We start from the raw sequence: 20523 nt of genomic DNA on the forward strand, positions 1-20523 counted from the left end.
CTATTTGATTAATGATTTTCTATGGAGAGCTAAATTACAAAACGTAGCCTAATTAAGCAAGCGAGTAAATATTTATGTTTTTTTGATTATCTTATTTATTGGAAATCTACCTGAATTACTAAATTCCTGATTTTTAATTGGTAGTTTTGTTTATATTTCAGCTGTGAAAGAATAACATTTGGGGAGTAACCTACATGGTAATAAGCCTAAATAAGTAAAACCGAGATTGCTCATCGAAAATATCAATCAAGGATAGGTCTATATTCATTTTGGAACGTTAGATTGGTTAGATTTTTACGACAGTAGGATAGCATAGGCTAATACTCGCATTCAGATAAACCAAACAGCGGATTTAGGAATGAATTTTAAAATCTCTTTCAAGTGGCAAATTCGTTTTACTTCGGTCTCATGGAAGCCTTTCAGAGCGTAATCCAAAAACATCCCTCTGGAATCTCTCAAATATCTTTACTAATCCTAATTTGCACACGAGAAGATACGAGGACGTCACAGAAGCTGAACCTAAAGGTCATGAGGGGTCAGCTAAAGACTAAACTGAGATTAAAGGTAAAATAACACTCTGAAAAGAATTATGAAGTCGTCATGAAAAAAACGTAAAAACAATCTTATCCTATTTATCTGTTAATTCCTGCTGTTCAAGGCTATTTGAATCTCTTAATTTAACTATAACGAGCATGGATTTAACGTAACGCATTGCTTGGAAACGTAATAACTTTAACGGAATCAGCTGAAATTAGACAAGAGCTATATGCTATATGCATTATTTTTGTCATTCTACAATTTTTTCCCCCAATAGTTTGGAATATTATTCCTATTTGCTTTTAATCTAATTCATTAGCCTTTCTAAACAGCATTTAAACATACTTTTACTTAATTTAAAATAATATGTAGCTAAATTATTCAAAACGCTCAATCTGAACGCTTTAAATAGCATGTGTCGTTTGAGCCAGTAGATAATGTCAGTAATCCTTGAGCTTTATCAGCCACTACTGTATCAAACCCTTTCATGCTGCTCTTGAAATTGAGTTTTAAGGCACAACCTTAGAGATGCCATCCTGATTTCATATTAATTCACTCCAACTGTTAGCACGCAGGGAGCTCTTCCCAGCTGTTTGTCCTGGAGGAGCCCAGGGTGCCCTTTTGATCATTTCAATCTCTCTCTGGTACAATAGTTCTGATTGGCTGAACGAGTAAGAAAAGGGAAAATCTTTAATTAAGCAGATAATCTCTTGTTGGGATGAGAGGAGCTCCATTTCAGAACCCCCTTGGCTCACACATGAGACCCCCAGCCTCTGAATTCTGGATGTAGGTTATATAGAGCTCTTGCAGACCCATCTGCTTTCCAAGGTGAAGAAAAGTCTGCCAGCCGTCTCTCTCAGGATGTTCATGCATTTGGAGGTTTATTATTACGCTTTCATCCTAATGGCTCACATGAGGTCTTGCTGCAGTTGGTGAGTTCGGCGGTTTATTTTTCCTTTACGCAGGCGATGTTGATGCTAAATTTAGCATATATGTGTATTTATATCGAGCTTTTACATTCTGTGTTTATTTCTGGGTATCTGGATTAAAAAGTCGGGATGCTTTGAGCCTCGTTTCATTGGTTATACTAGAGCAAAAACTGATGAAGAGCGAAACGCTATGTTCTCATTATAAATTGATCAGTTCTCATTACAGGTCAAATTATTATTTTATTATTATGATTTTTTTTTTTTTTTTACAAATTTAAATTTGTATGCATATATAGGCTACATGTTATAGTCTATATAAAGCCTATGTGAAACTCCATTCAAAACTTTCATTTTGAGACTGTACATTTAATTTAAAAATGTCCTAATGGTCAGTGATTTATTTGTAATTAGATACAATTATTTTAAAATGTTAAGAAATTATGTTTTATCAATGTAATGCTTTACTTGAAATTTCAAGAGGAACAAATACAAGTAATAGGTCAGCTGACTTAATAGCCTGCTCTTTCTTCCAGGTCAGTGAATAATTTCCTGATGACTGGCCCGAAGGTAAGCCACCATCTTTTGATCTGCTTTGTTGATCTTTATCAGGAGAGAGAAACTTAAAAAAGTAAAAATGGATGGATTTGGGTAGTTAATGTTTGACGTTGACCCTGTGATCATAATGCAAGCAAGTGGCAAATTAAAAGACTCGCTGCATCACAGGTGCTGTATCTTCTGTGGATTAGGTATTACGTGCTGCTTGGGGTGGACTGGACCATATAGCTTTCACACACTTCAGCTCATTCACAATGTGAAGTTGTGAGGACTTTTTACTGAGTGGCAAGGGAAGGGGCCTTTGGTGGGTGGTCATTATTAACAACCCAGCCGCCCGTGAGAGCACTTGTGGTGCTGTCTCTTCTAAACCACTTGAGACATATTAGATTGTATAAACCACAGTTTCACTGCCACATAGACCCTTTTGTTACTTTTTCTGTGCACTTCTGGTTGAACAGCAAAAAAACATTTACCCTGGTATTTTAATAATTATAACTTTAATATTAATTCTAAAAAATATTTCATTTAATAAATGAATATACAGCAAACATACATTTTACACCACATTGCAACTATAGTGAAACATTTAACCTAATATTTCTAATATTTCTAATTCTAAAATTACTGTAATAGAAGTAATGGTGTCATTTTGGTACTCTTTTTAGCATTATTGTTGTACCAATAAGATAACATTATTTGTTTTTATTTTTATATTTTAAATTTTAACTTTTGCTAAGATGTTAGTATTTGTAGTTTTTTTTAAATAATTTTTATTAGTTTTTGTTTTTTGATGTCTACATAGTTTGTATCATTTTTATTTTCGTTTAAGTTATTTGGATACATCAAATGAGAAGATGAGAAAATGATTTTCCTAGAACTAGATGAATTTAAAAAAAAAATTCTCCAATGTTTTTTAAAATACATTTTTTTTGTTAATTCAAATAACAAATGTGTTTCTTTGGTTTTAGTTAACCGTAAAAGCCAATCTTAAAACATGTGATTTATTAAATGAATATACAGCAAATAAACGTTTTATAATGTAGAACCACAGGGAAACATTTTTTATAAACATGGGGTAATTTTACTGCTTTTTAAATGTTTAAAGATCATCATTTTAAAAATCAACATACAGGTGCATTTTTATATGAACTGAACTGTGCATGGTGAGATTTTAATTTTAGTCACTTGATATTGAATGTGTATTTCATCCCAAATCTTTTCGGTGTGGTTTACATTGTTTCAGGCCTACTTGATCTACTCCAGCAGTGTAGCTGCAGGAGCTCAAAGTGGGATTGAAGAGTGCAAGTATCAGTTTGCGTGGGACCGCTGGAACTGCCCGGAGAGGGCTCTTCAGCTCTCCGCCCACAGTGGACTCAGAAGCGGTGAGAACTATGACCTCTGCTGATGCTTGTCTTATGTATATTGTGCTTTCAAGTCTTTCAAAATACACATATTTTAATAGAATAAACGTACCAGAGTGTGTGTTATGTATACTGTGTGTTTAGTGACTCAAAGCCCACCCGTATCAATCACAGATACAGCACTTAAAACGATCCTGTTTAAAGCAGAGAGAAGCATCTCCCAATGTTAATGTGCCTGAAAACACTGCATTCTTGAGTCAATTAAACCTGGTCTGTTAATAGGCAAATAGAAAAGCCACCAAGGGGATATTGTGCACCAGAGTGAGTGAGTGAAATGGACGCCCTCTCAAGTCAAAGGGTGTGGGTCAAAGGTTTGCCTCAGACTCCTTTCATTAGGCATTCCTGAAGTGCCAAAGAGGGGACCTGTCGCAGACCAGTGCCGACCCCAGACTGACAATGTATGAGAGCAGACCAACAGCACTACTCCATGCATACTTTGATGCAGTGGAATAAGAGTCAAAAGCCATCATTACTGAGATTGATGTTAAAGATGAGTAAATTATCTAATGAGGAAGAAAATCAATGGTGTTGAGTGTTTGTATTTTAGTAGCCTAGAACCTGATATTTTATAGACAAGATACATAAAATAGCATTTCCACAGCATATTCATTTCAGTGTTGTTTCTGATCACAGCCAACAGAGAGACAGCATTTTTCCATGCCATCAGCTCTGCTGGAGTCATGTATACCCTCACCAGGAATTGCAGCCTCGGTGACTTTGACAACTGTGGATGTGATGACACCAGGAACGGCCAACGAGGTGATAAACTAAATCTCAGCATAGATGGAAAGTCGGTCAGCATTAAAGGGATATTTTTGGTTAACTATATTTTGTGCATTTTGTAAAGTTATATTCAATTGAACATCTTTATTCCCACGACTCTCTAAAACCTAAAACTAAAACCCTAAAATGACAAGAACATCATTCCAGCTTTCCAGTTTTAACAGAAGAATTCATTTAAATATGTTTATATTATACATTATACAGTTCAAAAGTTTGGAGTCAGTAATATTCTCATATTTACCAAGGCTGCATTTATAACAGTAAAAATACAGTTAGAATAGTTATATTTATATATATTTTTTATGTTAAATGCAATTTAGTCCTGGGATGGCAAAGCTGAATTTTCAGCAGCAGCATTATTTCAGTCTTCAGTGTCACATGATCCTTCAGAAATCATTCTAATATGCTGATTTGGTGCTTAAGACAGATTTCTTTTTTATTATCAATATTGAAAACAGTTGTGCCGCTTAATATTCTTGTGGAAATGGTCATACATTTATCTTTCTTTACAGTCACATTTAAACTTTATTTAATTTTTTGTATAAAATAGGAAATAATTTTATTATCAAACTTTTGAATGGCAATGTACAAGTATAATAACGTATAGTCTAATAACTCCAATATTTGGCTCTATTTTAAGTGCCTTTCCCATAATCCTGCTTTTGGCAAAAGGAAAAGTGCAAATTATTTTTGTGACAATCATTTTTTTCAATAAATGCTGTCAATATTTAACAAAAGTAATTTCTATAAAAGTATATGCCACATTTACTAATATATATACGCAACAATTCTTGTCATCTCAGGTGGTCAGGGATGGCTATGGGGAGGCTGCAGCGACAATGTTGGATTCGGAGAGGCCATCTCCAAGCAGTTTGTAGATGCACTGGAAACTGGACAGGACGCACGAGCCGCCATGAACCTGCACAACAATGAAGTAGGACGCAAGGTATATGAAGTCATTCAGGTTATTCGGGGGCCTAAAATTGAGGCACGTCCATCGGCCACCAACAGCTCGCGGAGTGGCTTTTGAATCATTTTTCAGTGCTTCTTAATGATAGCTTACCACCCAAGAGTTTCATTCATGGCCCTATAAGCAAGGTGCCACTCGCTCTCCCAATAGAGTGTGCGCTGTACCAGAAGGGCCTATTTACAGCCTGTGAATGTCCTTTATGACGAGGCCTTAACTTGAGATTCTTGGGATCAGTGGTGCAAGCTTAATTAGACGACCTAGGGGTCCGCGCATTGCAAAGGTTCTGTATTCTGTTGCTTCCCAAATAAGTGTTTAGTTTTATTCTTGCAATAAGGATCTTACATTTATGTTGGTCTTTGTTGTACTTGAGAGAGCCACGGGGATCACAGCCATGTGGCTCAAGTGCTCTTTGTTTATCCTGTCTGTGCCCCGTCTGCAGGTTTTGTCAATTCATTGGCACCTGGAGCATCATTGTAACTGAAAAAATGTGAAAGAATTCTTTTTCACTTCCTCCTCAATGGACTTGCCACTGGGTCTGCCTATGACAGAAAACATGTCGACAATGGCTATGCAAAATAAATACACCCCTTTCCTGCACCGAACAATCTAGCTCGATGTGAAACCCTGATTCTGCGTCTTACGCGAGCGAATGAGAAAAGAGGCGTTCCTTTTTAAAAGACAGCTGTTTGTTTCAGCCAAAGTCAGGAATTATTGTACGGCCACCAAAAAAAGAGAAAGCCCAGACTTGAACCTTGAACCTCTCCCTCTTAACTCGTAGTTTCCTTCTGCTTGTTTAAGTGGATGTATAGGGTGCCTATAAAGAGCGCATTGTATTTTTCGACTGATGAGTTCAGTCCTGATTAGAATGTTTTGAAACATGAACATTTGCCTCTAGAATGCATGAATGAGTGAGTTCTTTAACACGAGATCCTCTCTTCAACCAGGCAGTGAAAGGAACCATGCAGAGGACGTGCAAGTGCCATGGAGTGTCTGGCAGCTGCACCACTCAGACCTGCTGGCTGCAGTTGCCTGAGTTTCGAGAGGTGGGCAACTACCTAAAGGAGAAATATAACAGAGCCGTGAAGGTGGACCTGTTGCGTGGTGCAGGCAACAGCGCGGCCAGCCGAGGCGCGATCGCCGAGACGTTCAGTTCGATCTCACGCAAAGAGTTGGTGCACTTGGAGGATTCCCCCGACTACTGCTTGGAGAACCGCACTCTGGGCTTGCCGGGAACAGAGGGCCGTGAGTGCTTGAGGAAGGGCAAGAATCTGAGCAAATGGGAGAAGCGGAGCTGCAAGCGGCTGTGTGGAGAGTGTGGTCTGGCTGTGGAGGAACGCAGGGCTGAGACTGTGTCCAGCTGCAACTGCAAATTCCACTGGTGTTGCGCTGTAAAATGCGAGCAGTGCCGCAAAACGGTCACAAAGTACTACTGTGTGAAGAGAACCAAACGGGTCAAGAATGATAGTGCCAGCCGAAGGAAAAGCTATCGGCTGAAAAAGAAGCACTAGAAATGGTATGAACTATTTGTTACGGTGGTCCAGACATTTTTGTCTCAGAACACACCCTGAACTTGGGAATAAAGTGAGGTCAAAGGTCCATCTGAATGCTTTAATGAACACCTACACTCTTAAAATTAAAAAAGGTACTTAATTGGCATCTATGGTTCCATGAAGAACCTTTAACATCCATGGAAACTTTCCATTCCATTTTAAAAAATATATTTTTTTAAGAATGTAGATCTCCATAGCTGTTACTTTGAATGCATTGAATGCTATTCCTATATAAATTTGTAAGATAGCACTGAACACTGCATCTAACTGATATATATAGCACAATAGACTGTAAATAACCTTTTCATTCACCAACAAGGATGTACTTTGATGGATAATTTATTGGAATTATCATTTTTAAAGGGGTTTTAAATTCACTATCAGGCCACTTCTCCAGCTGCCATAAGAATCATTTCTTGCCTACTTTTTCTTGTCTGTTTCCATCCGCTTTAGAATTCTGACAATAGTTTTACTCTGATACTGTATATGAACTGTAAATAAGAGGAAGCACTTTGTATATTGTTAATTTATTGCACAGATACTATAGTGCTGTTTTTCTATGATAGTTTCTTTCTATGTTTCTATGTGTTTTTTTCAATTTCGTAATTAAAGACACCTAATATTATCATCTTTTAAAGCTTTCATTAATTTAAGTTTGAATGCATGTGAATGAGTTTTTTTGTAGTAAAACGTCCTCTGCTAATGTCTTGTGCTTGGAAAAGTAAATGTGCTTTATAATAATGACATTTCAAGTGTTACGGAACCGAAAGACCATATCATAAATCCCAGTCCCACACAGTGTAAAACCAAATGATTTACCTTAGACCGTTGGTCAGACCTAATGATTTCTTTGTCTTTGGCATATATAGCCCTTTTCTTTCTGTATTCTTCAGCTTGATGTCACATAACCCTGGGGCAGAGAGACAATGAGAGAGAGCATTTAATTATAGTCTTCCTTCCTTCACGCCTCTCTCAATTTCTTCTTCACAAATGCCTCCTTTTCTGTCTTAGTAATCCTCAAAGCACTCCCGATGCTTTGCGCTCGGATGTTTCTTTACTGTTTAAGGCTAGTTTAATTAACTTTGTAGAGACAGAGAGAAAACATGAACCAAGTCGCCCCACAAATCATCTAGCATCTAATTTTGTATGCTAATCTCCTTTTTCATGCCGCCATCTCGGGAGAAAAAAAAATGTTGGGAAAACTTCATGTAGCCTGTGTTGGGCTTCCTGTGGATGCTTTATTCCAGGCCCACCTATTTGGCTCTTTTCAGTCCTCTAGGGCCTTCCTTTGCTCGATTTAACAATGAATGGCGAGCTAATCAGCTCCCTCGGAAATGCACTGCTGCTGAAGATGCTAATCCCCCTCTCCTCCTCCTTCAATGGGCTGTCGCCTTCAAAAGGACTTTGGGAAAAGGCTTTGCATGGATTCACACTGTTTGTTGAATAGAAGTTAGTTCAAGTATTGTACCCAAACAAGTAGGGTTTATAAACAAATACTTGCCAGCTACCATCTGATCGGTGAAAGTGCCAGCCCTGCAGTAAAACACAGTGACAAAACTGTGGCCCTTTAAATGTTGACTAAAAAAAAGAAAAACTAATTAAAACTCTATTTATTGGTGATAGCTTGCTCTGCTGAGCCTCTGTGGTTTCATTGAAGCACCTCATTGACATCTTATTTACGAAATCAAGATCAAAAATAAAAACTCCCCTTGACACCTTGCTAATTATGTGGAGATGAAGTGAATTCCTCCTACTTTTCTAATTTAGTTTGTTAGGATAACCAATAAAGGCAGCACATTGTTACAGATATATTAAATAAAAAAAAATTCATATTCACATTCAAATTTTACTTTATCTATAAAAATAAATGGTATCAGCATAAAATAACTTAAGAAATGCCCTACAAACAATTCAGACAACATTATTTTTTATGATTGGATCCTTAGAAAGTATAGAGACAAAACTGCATGCATATCATGAACTCAGTTGTTTATCTTTCCTAGCGATGGTATCAAACACAAATAAGGTAATACATCTCAAAAATCCCCAAAGGCATGGTTGAAAAATCAAGCCTCGATTGATTCAACCTTAAACCCTACTGCTAAACTTCCATTTGTTGTGTGTTCACATGAATGCAGGGTCGCGATTGAAAGGTTGGCCTTGCCATGGATGATTTGCAGTGGGGCATGAGAGTGAGGTGACACACGGGAAGAGAACAAGATTAGACTTTGTCATGTTTGGCATGTCCCGTGTCATCTAGGTTGTCTGATACATGGGAATTCACAGCAGCGAACATTCTTTTAAATTGAATGGTGTATATTCGTAAGCCATTATTAATAAAGATCTGTTAAAAAAAGTATAGTATTTTTTTAATTGAAATACAATATTCAGCTAATACAGTGTTATAAGTTTTTTATTTTGTGTGACTGATGGCCATGTGCTCTCTAAGCACACTTACATGATGAAACAATCCACAGAAGTTGGGAAAATTAAATTTGATTGTTCTGAGAAGCCTTGACTAATAGGATTTATGACTTAAGACATCTAGGGAAAGAACACCAAGAGGTGACTAAGGTCAGCATGGGTGTGAGTGTAGCTGTGGGTGGGAAAGGACTATTTGTCTTCTTCCTTTGACATTCTCTTAGTTTTTTACAGAGCCGAATTCACATGACTTTCAGATGAAAGATACACTCCAAAACATACCTAAAATATTTAAAACAATATAAAGCAGAATTTGTTAGGGCTTACATATTCCTAAAATAGTCAGGTATTTAGACAAGACAAACACAGGTTTTTTTTGTTTTTTTGGGGGGAAAATGAAAAAGAAAAAATTTATTTGTATTAACAGGTGCATTTAAAGAAATATTTGGCACAATAGTTCCATCTGCTGGTGATTACTGCCACTGACACGATCACTAGAATTGGCATTTTTATAGCCTGAGGCTTCCCTCTGTATTTTCCTTTGTGCTTTTATATTGACGATAAAATATTTATAAAGAGCTAAATAAGATCAGTGGTTAACATTACATCTCAACAGGAATGTGCAGCCTCTGTGTTACTATAAAACAAGTTGCTATACTCAGGCTAGGTCAAAACCGATATATTAAGCATGAAATTAAACTCAACGTGCTATGTTTGTATAATAACTCACTGATTATACAAACAAAAGGAGTCAAAAGCAAGGAAAACTCACTAGAAAGACAAACTGTTATTTAACAAACGTGCATTTCAAGGCGACAAAGAACCATATTTAACCATATTCCTGAAGGTACAGTTCATCTAAATATATATAAAATGTGCCATAGTTTACTCTGAGACATTTTCCAAAATATCCTTTTGTGTTCAACAGGGATCATGAATATCCTTTAATAGGTATTTCGTCCGCAATGTTTTTTTTTTATTTATTATAAGGTATCCAGTCTGTGAATCACATTAACTGGATTCAAAGTTTTGGGGTTTATTTCCAAGAGTGCTAGCATATTTAGGCCTGCTGGTGCTTATATTAATGTTCTTCATAATCCACATCATAGTATGGTCTAATATTTTTCACTTAGATGTATTTTGTCTGTAGTTTAATAAAGTGTTTTTGTTCGTGATGAAATAGATACATAAAAATATATACAGGATTGATATAAAACGGTAGCCTACATAACCAGGTAACTCCAATGAATCTACTAGAATATTCTTAGTTATATAAAGGGGCTAAGAATATTCCAGTAGATTCTTTATACCACAATCAAGTATGGCCGACCACGAAGCAACCAGTTGTCCAATATCCCCATCTACTGTTCAATCCACACTCTGGCTTTTTCTTTTCCAATAGGCTTGTGTGAACAAGACAGGTATGGTATGTAATTAATCGATTAAGATGTCCAGGACTATGGGACAGTGAGACATTTAATTTCTTTCTTTATTTTTTTTAAAGGACATAATTACCGAAAAGGCTAAACCATTTTTGTCATACACTGGTCAGTGTAGAAATCTTGGGCTAATTCAATCCATAACATGTCTTTTTTTCACACCAATGGAAAGAAAACATGCAAGATACACATTGAGCCATACAACAAACTCTTCAGTTTTATAAAGGCTTTTGTTTTTACAGGATATCATCATGATTTCTATAACATTTTATTCTTAATAACATTGTGACGTTATTTTACAAAAAAATAAAGAGACTGTGATATTTTGTGATTTATGGAGAGATTAAACATGTTATATATAACATAAACGTGGAATACAAAAGTACTGTCGTAAATATACTGCGAACAATCAACAAGGAAAGTATGATGATATTTATTAGGTTATTATGTTTGTGTTGTCTTACCTGATGATCTTTGCTGTGCTAGTGTCTTCCGTTTCACTTCCTATTAATGATTACCCTGTCGGCTATATTTAATTATCAATTGACATATTTGTAAAAGTTTCCTTATTGCTCAAGTACTAATCAATTTATAATCACCGGCATCCAACGGTTTATTGACTTTTATTTTGAAAAGAAAACCCCACTTCCTGTGGGTGTTATGAATTATGAAAACATCGGCAGTGTTTCTGTTTTCACGCTGCTTTTATGACTGCGCTGGTCGCTCCGCTCGTCGGTCTGTGTTTCTGTGGGGTGTGTGAAAGGCCAGGAGCGGATCTCGCTGCTCCCGTCTCAGCTCAACGGCTGTGCCGTTCGCCCTCGTGTGACTTTATTGTGAAGTAAAAGGAATCCTTTGGCGAACTCCGAGGACATGGCAACCGTGACCGTGGCTGGAGCGGACCCAGCAGAGACCGATGGAGCTACCTCCGCCACCGCCTCCACGGATCTACGCGACCCAGGCTGGAATGAATCGCAGCTTCGGCAATATAGTTTTCCAACCCGACAGATACCGCGACTATCTCATAGTGATCCGCGTGCGGAGGTGCTCATCAATAACGAGGTAAGTTATGTTATAACAGATTTATCCTGCAGTGCATTAGAGTGTGACAGACAGATGGGGGAGTGGAGACTTGTTCGGAGGGGTGCAAGGTGTACTGAATTGAAAGGATGATTCAACCAAACTCAGTAGGCAGTTAAACGCCTTTATCTAACATAAAATCATATAAGTTACGGTGCTGAAATAATTGTTGAAACTTCTTCATGTGTTTTGATAGGAGTTTCTTTCAGTACATCCGATCCCAAAAAGTGGACAAATCTGATAAGTTATAACTTTACATTATTCCTCGGTTACAGCATAACGTTAGATTATTTTGTTACTGCAATGTTAAGTTATGTTTTAAATGTTGAAAATTAGTAAGCGGGTCGTTATATATAATTTCTGCATAAAGTGAGGAGTTTACATTATTGCAGTACGATATCGTAAATGTAAATAATAAATAGTGCATTAGCATTTTAGCTAGATTTTATACCGTTATTTATAAAATGCATTCATATGGTTTAACGAGAGATTAGAAAATTACAATTTTTTAGTGGTTTTACATGACCAAGGGAAAGGAAAAGTAAGGAAAGGAAAAGTATGAAAAAAAAAAAAAATCATATACATGAAAGTATAATGAATGCTTTGCAAACCCCCACACCCCCCCGCCCAAAAAATAAAATAAATAAATAATAAAATAAAACAAAATATAAAACCTCCTGTGGTAATGGGTTATGACGAGTTCAGTCATAGCACGTTGTTCGTTGTTGTTTTGACGGCTGTCTCGTGCAAACAGTGGCAGGGGGACTAGCTGTTCACGAGTCCGAGTTTGATTTATTTTAGAATGAATGAATTAAAAAGGAATATTAATCATTTAATAAATGTTTATATATATATATATAAAAATAGTACTAATTTACATTAAAAGTCTCTGTCGCTGCTTGACGTTTTGTTCCTGTAGCGGTCGTCTAGTGTAGCTTCAACGGAGCACGAGAGCAGTCTGGCCGTGCGCGTGCTGGAACAGTCTACGTTCTTCTAGTCACGTAGCACTTGTCAATTTTTTTTTCATGCTGCAGCATCAATATAATTCTGTGTCAAATAAACACCGATCCTTGGCGGGGTCTCTGCAAGACTTGCACCGTATCTTTGCAGTTCTGTTTAGATTAATATTTAAGCTCTAGTCTAAATATTTGTATCTGAATGCAAACATGAGTGTGGAAGTGTTTGGTGCTACAGGAAACATACAATGAAGTTAAAGGTGACTGTGCTTGCAGAATAATGAAGCGAAACTACCGATGACCCACCCAGAATAGCACTACACTAATCTGTTGTTTTGAAAACTTTTGAAAATTATTTGTTTCCAATATTAATCTTCTAAATACTTAATTTGGTATTTTTTTCTTTTGTAGGAGCCTGTTGTATTAACAGATACCAGTTTAGTATATCCAGCTCTAAAATGGGACATACCCTACTTGCAAGAGAACATTGGAAATGGGGACTTCTCTGTTTACATAGCAGAAAATCATAAATTCTTGTATTATGATGAGAAGAAGATGACAAACTTTCCAGACTTTGTGCCCAAATCTCATCGAATAGAAATGAAGTTTTCTGAATTTGTGGACAAGATGCATCAAACAGAGGAACAAGGTGGAAAAGAAAGGTATGTCAGTGTGATTTGCATTCATGTACCTGATAAACATATTTTAAACTGCTGGCTGAGGTGATTTTAAATTTTTTATTTAAAAAAAAAAAAGTGAAGACATTGATTTATGATTCTAAGTTTGCCTGCATTAAAACAAAGATGGTTCCTTTCAGTTTTTTCCACATTCACACTTAAAACACTCTTTTAGTATCAGATAATTGTAATTTGTGTACAGTGTAATTTACCTTGACTATAAAGTTTTGTGCTGTCTATAATGACATGGACGGTAGATGTGCAGTGGAAAAGTGTTGAGATGCGTGAAATCCAATCCAGGAAATAAAATCGCTCCGGTGTGTGACTAAGCAGTTAATTCTGCCAGCTGATGTCTAGGCCACATCTCTGACCTTTTGATACTCTGCTTTGGTGGCATTATCACTGTATCATTTACAATCATCTTGTTTCTGGTTCTAGACCTTTAACTGTTTACCTTAATTAATAAATATTAAGGAAATTCAGATAGATATTTACATAATAATATATGAAAATTCTAAGATGTAGAATAGTATTTTAAAGTAACTTGATTTAATTTGTTTCAACATTTTAACATGTGAAATGACATTGCTGTTTAATTTGTAGAGTGTACTTGCAACAAACTCTGAATGATACAGTAGGACAAAAAATAGTGGTGGATTTCCTTGGATTCAATTGGAACTGGATTAACAAACAGCAAGCTAAACGAAACTGGGGACCACTGACTTCAAATTTGCTGCTCATAGGAATGGAAGGTACAGTTTCAGTGCACTTTACTTTTTATCTAAATTATTGTCATTATTAGTTAAAATACAGTTTTGATTGCTTTTTCCCTCTTGAAAATTGCCCCTCGTTGTTTACATTTAAGTTGTTGAGTTGTTGCGGCAACCATCGTCTAATATTTTGTGTTTATCCATTCAAAATGTCACATCAGGCAATGTGACACCAGCGCACTATGATGAGCAGCAGAATTTCTTTGCACAAATCAAAGGACATAAGAGATGTATCCTCTTTCCTCCGGATCAGTTTGACTGCCTCTATCCTTACCCAGTTCATCATCCATGTGACAGACAGAGTCAGGTATTATATGTTTGATAACACTCTATACTAGTGGTTCTCAAATACTGGTGTGAAATTGCGCAAGATGTTTACAGTCTAAAAAATATACATTTAAAATGTTCAGTATTGGGTTTCTAATACTGTATTGCATAGTCTACATTGTACTTGAAAAAAACAGCATGCAAACAAATGCTGGAAATATCAACAACAACAACAAAACTGTAAAATATTACATTAATCTGTTTGAGTCACATTACTTTTTCTACTCATTTGCCATGGTTATGACCGTAAGTGTGGCAAAATGTTGGCAGTGGATACAAAAACATTAAACATAAAAACAGACATGCCAAGTATGATTTATACTAGGCCTTAGAAAATATTTTTAGCACAAAACATTTCACAAAAATGTAATCTTCTGTGCATGGCACTGGTACACTGAAATGGATTGTACATTGAATGTAAAAAAAAATATTGTTCTTGGTATGAAAAGTTTGAGAACCACTGGCTAAAAATCTTTGTTTTCATACTCTTTACCACTGTAATGATAAAATGTTCTTTAAGTTTTTATTTTTATTTTGCATTGATAGGTTGATTTTGAAAATCCAGATTATGAAAAGTTTCCTCATTTAAAAAATGCTGTTGGATATGAGGCTGTTGTGGGACCAGGTGATGTCTTATACATCCCAATGTACTGGTAAGATTGCTTTCAAATACACAGAAAAGATGGATCACAATGATTACTTAAAGATAAAGTGTGTAATTCAGCCAGTCTGCAGCAAATGTGGAGTTTGAGGCAGAACTATCTGTTTGACCAGAAAATGGGAGACGGGAGGATTGCTTAGGAAAACCTGTTAGGAATATTTTAGTAATCCTGTTCAGTAGTGCAGATGTACTCTTCAGTTCCCGTTAAAAAAAAAAATTCTTTGATTTCACATATACATACCGTACATACACATTTGTAAATTAATAAATGTGGTTTAGTTTCACAAATCTTTCCTAAGTTATATGTTTAAACAGCTTGAAAATATCAGTCAGTGAAGTGTAGACCTGAAGTGACCCAGCTTGTGTTGGCTCTCTCTCAGTTACTCAGTCTCTCTCAGGCCTCTGCCTCCATGGGCTGCTGACTTGATTTCAAGCCTGTAAGAGTGACTCAGCCATGAAAGCTTCATCTTCCAGCTCCTTGCTCCCCCTAGTCACTGGAGGGCAAAATGATGCCAACCAGCTGTGTAATTCTACAGTCCATACTTTTTCCTCATGGCTGCCTGAGTGTGAACATCTCTCATCTTCTTTTAACCTAGTGTCACAGAACAGCACAGTTTGAATTAGAGAGCAAACACAAAGTGTTGTACTATTTTACAAATGTTCTCAGAATTTCTTGTATGAATATCTGAACTCTAATTTGGCACATGGACATTGTGGTGCACATTTGTGAAATCATGCTACAAAAATGAAGCTTGTTGCACTATAATTGTTCAAGTATCTGAAAAACTTTCCAAACAGGTTTTCCAAAATGCAGTTTGTGTGTGTAAAGTGCACATCATGTGCTCTGCATGTGACTATATTAAGAGAACAGTCATAGTGGCAGGTGTGGTAAGGAAGTGTGGGGGGGGGGTGATTTTAAATGTTTTTCAGTTTAACTTTCCTGCAGGCATGGTTATATTATCTAAATTGTCTGTGTCATAAATTCTGATTGAATATTATCATATATAAAAGCTTCATGGGAATTTATTTTTGTGTGTTCATTCATTTTAGAATAGTTTTAAAACTGAGTGACCAGAAATTTTAAGTCAATTATTTAAATAAATAAAATAATTTTTATACTCTAATGTTTAAAGGTTTGGGTCTGATTTAAAAAAATAAAAATACTTCCTTTAAGGCCGCATTCATTTGATCTTAATATACAATACAGTTCTTTTGAAATATTTCAACAGTATAAAATATATATATATATATATATATATATATATATATATATATATATATATATATATATATATATATATATATATATATATATATATAAAAATGTAATTTATTAATAACAGTGACCCTAAACTTTGACCCTAGTGATCATAAATGTTTTAATAAATAATAAATGTTTGCATTCTTTACTTTATAAAGGTGGCATCACATAGAGTCCCTGTTAAATGGAGGAGTGACCATCACAGTAAACTTCTGGTACAAGGTATGCTCTTGCAGCACCATCTCATGCACTGTAAACATGATATATAACTTTGCACAAATCAACCAGTATTGTACAAATATTTCCAGGGGGCACCCACTCCAAAGAGGATCGAGTACCCATTGAAAGCTCATCAGAAGGTGGCCATAATGAGGAATATAGAGAAAATGTTAGGAGAGGCCTTGGGGGACCCACATGAGGTACAGAGAAGTAGAACAGTCAATCAAAGCCTTTTCCGTTTTTAGGTCCTCTGATATGAATAATGCATTAAGGAATTCCCTGTGTATTTTAACCTTGACAATAACCTAATTACAAGTATATTTGTGGCTAACCTGCTTTAAACCTGAATAAAATTGTGCATGCCTACATTTGACTGTGACTAGAGCAAAAATGAATAACCTTTTTCCTCTTTCTACTATAATTGTTTTGTATTGGCGGGTCTTAATATGTCCTTATTCGCCCTTTCACAAATAAAGGCCTTACAAATTTCTTAAAGGGGTCATATGATGCTTTATTTAAAGATCATTATTTGGTGTAACAAAATATGTTGACATGCTTTAATGTAAAAATATAAATAAATAATTTTTTTTAAAATACTGTACATTAGTGTAGGTCCTCTATGCCCCGCCTCTCTCAAAAGTGTCATTTTCTAAAAAGTCCCTCCTTCCGACAAGCGCAGTCTGCTCTGATTGGCCAACTGAACCAGTGCATTGTGATTGACCGAGCATCGCAAGCACTCGTCAGAAATGTTATGACCCTTTCCATAAATGCAGGCTTCTTCTTTCAAAATAAATGTAATGACAGTTAATTATGTCCTTAGTTTTACCATCAGTTTAAGCCCAAAAGGGGAACAAAGTTGCATGACAGACACAACGATGAAGCTCGTATGTGTTTGCAGTACACAAGCCATGGACGGTTAAGACCCAGTCCCTAACTGTACTATTGCGTGCCCTCGATTTGCTTAATCGTGTGCGCGATTTAGAAAATCGAGAGAACGAATTAGTAAATTGTGCGCATAATTTATAAATCGAGTGAACGAAATAGTAAATCGAGGGAATGCAATAGTAATCGTGTGCACGTTTTAGTACAGTGAGGGAATGAATTAGTAAATCGTTCACACAATTTTGGCCTACAATTTTTTTAGTTTTTTCCTGCATGTCATGTACGGGGCTCCGTATAAACTAATAACAAAACATACTTAAAGTAGCTTATTGAGAAGCACCAGATTGTAGTTAGAATGACTTCCTCTTCTAGGTTCACGAAACGGCCGTCCATAAAATGAGTTGCTGTTCTTGATCTAAGTAACCTAAATGATTCCTAAATGCAACTACTTTCAGAAGGCCAAATAAAGTGTTTTTGCTTTCACCTAGATACACACAGCATCTCCCTGAAATGACTGCTTCAACACTAACTGCGGTTACTGAAGCCACGACTTCTTTCTTTGCGTGAACATTTGGGCAGCATTACACAAATATTTCCACATAGTAACTTAGACATGGTGGAGCATGTTTGAATGAGCCATTTTAGGAGGGCATGGCAAAGTCTTAACTTTGATAACCAATATCTCTTTGGATTTGAGAATTTAGTCTTTGCAACTTTATAGATCTATAGAATTTTTTGGATTAATTAATTCAAATGTGTTTGGAGTTATATTATTCAGACTTTGCAGTGTTGCTATTAATACAAAACAATGTTTTCTCCTGAGACATTTTCATGAGCAAAGCATGATGACAGTTTGTGTTACCTTTAACTTATTCCTTGAATTTTATTTACTATAATTAAAATAGTAACCAACTGTATAAAAGCTGCTTAAACCATGAAAGAATACATTTAATATGATTGTTGTATGTTTTCCACAGGTTGGTCCATTGCTGAACATGATGATCAAAGGCAGATATGACCATGGACTGAGTTAATGGCCTGAGCTGAACCCTCTTTAGTGTGCTGCTAAGACGGTCTGTTTATACGTGTGTGTGGATATGAGTATGTGCCTGTGTGTACATTCAGACTGTTGAAATGCCAGTGCATGGCAGTATTTTGGCAGTATAAAGACTTTTGCCTTTTGTCTGCTTTCATTTACTGGACCCATTATAGCTCGTTCTATGTTGGTGTAAGGAGAAAACCACTGATGAGAAATCTTGAGTTGATCTCTCCTTAAAAAAGTCTTCATATGTGTGTGTAAAATTCATATGTGTGCTGCATTATGTGCAAAAATAGACTAATGCATTAGCAGAGCCTGTAAAGTACTTTTACACCACCCAGAGCGCCTGTTTTCAGGTTTTGTCCCATGTTGGGACAAAGAAGGTGCCATATGTCATGATTAAACACCTGTGGTTCAGTGCCCACTCAGTGAAACTGGCAGAGTGCCTTGAGCATATCCACAGAGGATGATTTACAACTTGAAACCTACCATCGGCTCATTGACAGTTTTAAACTGTTGATACTATCATGATTCAATGTTTTGTGTTTGCTTTCAAATTCTCATGGGTTAACAGTGTTTCTGTTAGGATAGAGGTAATGCAGAATACAATGGTCAGCCACAATGTTTTTAAAACAGAAAGGATTTATTATCCTTTTGTAGGTGACTCACTGAATTAAAATTGGCTTATATGCATTTGTAATTACAATAATTTGAAAACATTATTATGATTTTTTTTTTTTTTTGCTTAGCTGTTTTAAGTTTCTTGGTGTTATTTTACAGTGTAACATTATTTGGTACCGTTTCTGTAAGGACTGTAATTCAGAACAAACTACTCTTGTCTCCATGAATTGAAAGGAAATAAAAGATTTTGAATGGTTTGGTCTAAAGTTAAGCTTTTGAAAAAAATTTTTTTTTATCATGTTAATGAAATTTTTTTGTTGTTAAGATGTGTGCATTTAAGATAAAAAAAAAATGTGCTAAAAGTTAAAATTGAGATTACCTACACTTGTTTGGGGTCAGTAAAAAAAAGAAATAAAAAAAAAAAGATTATGTTCTCTATCATGTTAGACAAGGCTGCATTTATTTGATTGTATCTGTAATATTACAAAACCTTGATACATTTTTTTTTTCTTCAGGATTCTTTGAATAGAAAGCTCAAAGGCATCCATTTGAAAGATATTTTGTAACATAAATATTTTCACTGACACTTTTTTTTTTCTGAGAAGAAAGCAAACAACTCAAATGGTCACTTTCAAGTTTTTAAATATATACAAAATATACAGTGTATACATGTTTAAAAGTTTTCTTCATTACATAACCTATTGGTATATCATGGACATCAGCTGATTTTATATTTTGCCAAAATACCAAACAGTGTACCAACAATAATAGTAGTCATTTATCTTGTCTATTGCCATTTGAGGAATTTTGAGTTGATCTCTCCTTAAAAAAGTCCTTCATATGTGTGCTGGATTATATGCTAAAATATTACAGTATCATCACAGACATGAAATAAATAACTGGGAATTTTGTCTTGTTACAAGCATTTAAATTTCTTAGAAAAATTACACAGGAATATAACATTTTTATAAGATATTTGGAAGTGTTTGGCCTTTCATAAACATGTCTTTTGTATAGTGAATTATTTAACAGGAGTTTTGGAGTTGCTTTAGAGCATGAACTATGATGTGTAAAAGTGTAAGAGAACAATACGTTAGTTCAATGGCTTTTTTTTTTTTTTTTTTACAATATGTAATGGTAGTCTCTGGTGTACCCAGAATTTGAAATTTCAGCTCAAAATACCCCACAGATCATTCATCATAACATTTGGAAAAAGCCTAAATGCGCTGTTTTCGTGCATCTATTTAAATGCAAATTTATCATGCGTTTTATACCATATTAGTTTAAACTTCTATTATATGAATTTCTGAGAGCACACATCTGAAGCACGTGCACAGAAGCGGCTGTCACAGTAAGTACTAAACTTAAGTTCTCTTTCACGTCTTATTGCGCTTAAACTGTCAAATAACACACAAGTTACATTAACAG

General features: G+C 35.7%; 2 protein-coding genes and 1 long non-coding RNA gene across 4 annotated transcripts; 2 read left to right on the top strand and 1 right to left on the bottom strand.

The window, feature by feature from the left end:
• The first annotated feature begins 97 nt into the window (after window positions 1-97).
• Window positions 98-7351, top strand: LOC127970053 (protein Wnt-8b). Its single transcript, XM_052572274.1, has 6 exons — window positions 98-1469; window positions 2000-2033; window positions 3265-3403; window positions 4076-4201; window positions 5029-5171; window positions 6140-7351. Exons 1-6 carry the CDS (start codon window positions 1399-1401, stop codon window positions 6701-6703), a joined length of 1077 nt encoding a protein of 358 aa, XP_052428234.1. The 5' UTR covers window positions 98-1398; the 3' UTR covers window positions 6704-7351.
• LOC127970058 (uncharacterized) lies at window positions 4200-11223 on the bottom strand. Its single transcript, XR_008156493.1, has 3 exons — window positions 11070-11223; window positions 7565-7655; window positions 4200-5144 (listed from the first exon to the last, which is right to left on the bottom strand). It is a non-coding gene; the product is annotated as an uncharacterized LOC127970058 (long non-coding RNA).
• Window positions 11224-11270: 47 nt separating this feature from the next.
• On the top strand, window positions 11271-19361 carry LOC127970054 (hypoxia-inducible factor 1-alpha inhibitor-like). 2 transcript variants are annotated; one of them, XM_052572275.1, is made up of 8 exons: window positions 11271-11664; window positions 13050-13300; window positions 13919-14067; window positions 14247-14392; window positions 14959-15065; window positions 16493-16556; window positions 16643-16753; window positions 18413-19361. In XM_052572275.1, the coding sequence occupies exons 1-8, from the start codon at window positions 11476-11478 to the stop codon at window positions 18467-18469; spliced, it is 1074 nt and encodes a 357-aa protein (XP_052428235.1). In that variant the 5' UTR covers window positions 11271-11475; the 3' UTR covers window positions 18470-19361. The 2 variants fall into 2 exon arrangements, with proteins under 2 accessions (XP_052428235.1, XP_052428236.1); XM_052572276.1 differs by lacking the exon at window positions 11271-11664 and adding an exon at window positions 12724-12898.
• Window positions 19362-20523: the final 1162 nt, after the last annotated feature.

Source organism: Carassius gibelio, chromosome B13 (assembly GCF_023724105.1).
Source record: "Carassius gibelio isolate Cgi1373 ecotype wild population from Czech Republic chromosome B13, carGib1.2-hapl.c, whole genome shotgun sequence".
In the NCBI taxonomy this organism is placed as follows: domain Eukaryota; kingdom Metazoa; phylum Chordata; class Actinopteri; order Cypriniformes; family Cyprinidae; genus Carassius; species Carassius gibelio.

Bases quoted from the DNA above. Each gene is read 5' to 3' on its own strand.
- LOC127970053 (XM_052572274.1), top strand. From the start codon at position 1,399: ATGTTCATGCATTTGGAGGTTTATTATTACGCTTTCATCCTAATGGCT. The intron at 1,470-1,999 runs GTGAGTTCGGCG...TCTTTCTTCCAG, and splicing joins ATGAGGTCTTGCTGCAGTTG to GTCAGTGAATAATTTCCTGA. The intron at 5,172-6,139 runs GTATATGAAGTC...CTCTTCAACCAG, and splicing joins ACAATGAAGTAGGACGCAAG to GCAGTGAAAGGAACCATGCA.
- LOC127970054 (XM_052572275.1), top strand. From the start codon at position 11,476: ATGGCAACCGTGACCGTGGCTGGAGCGGACCCAGCAGAGACCGATGGA. The intron at 11,665-13,049 runs GTAAGTTATGTT...TTTCTTTTGTAG, and splicing joins AGGTGCTCATCAATAACGAG to GAGCCTGTTGTATTAACAGA. The intron at 14,068-14,246 runs GTACAGTTTCAG...ATGTCACATCAG, and splicing joins GCTGCTCATAGGAATGGAAG to GCAATGTGACACCAGCGCAC.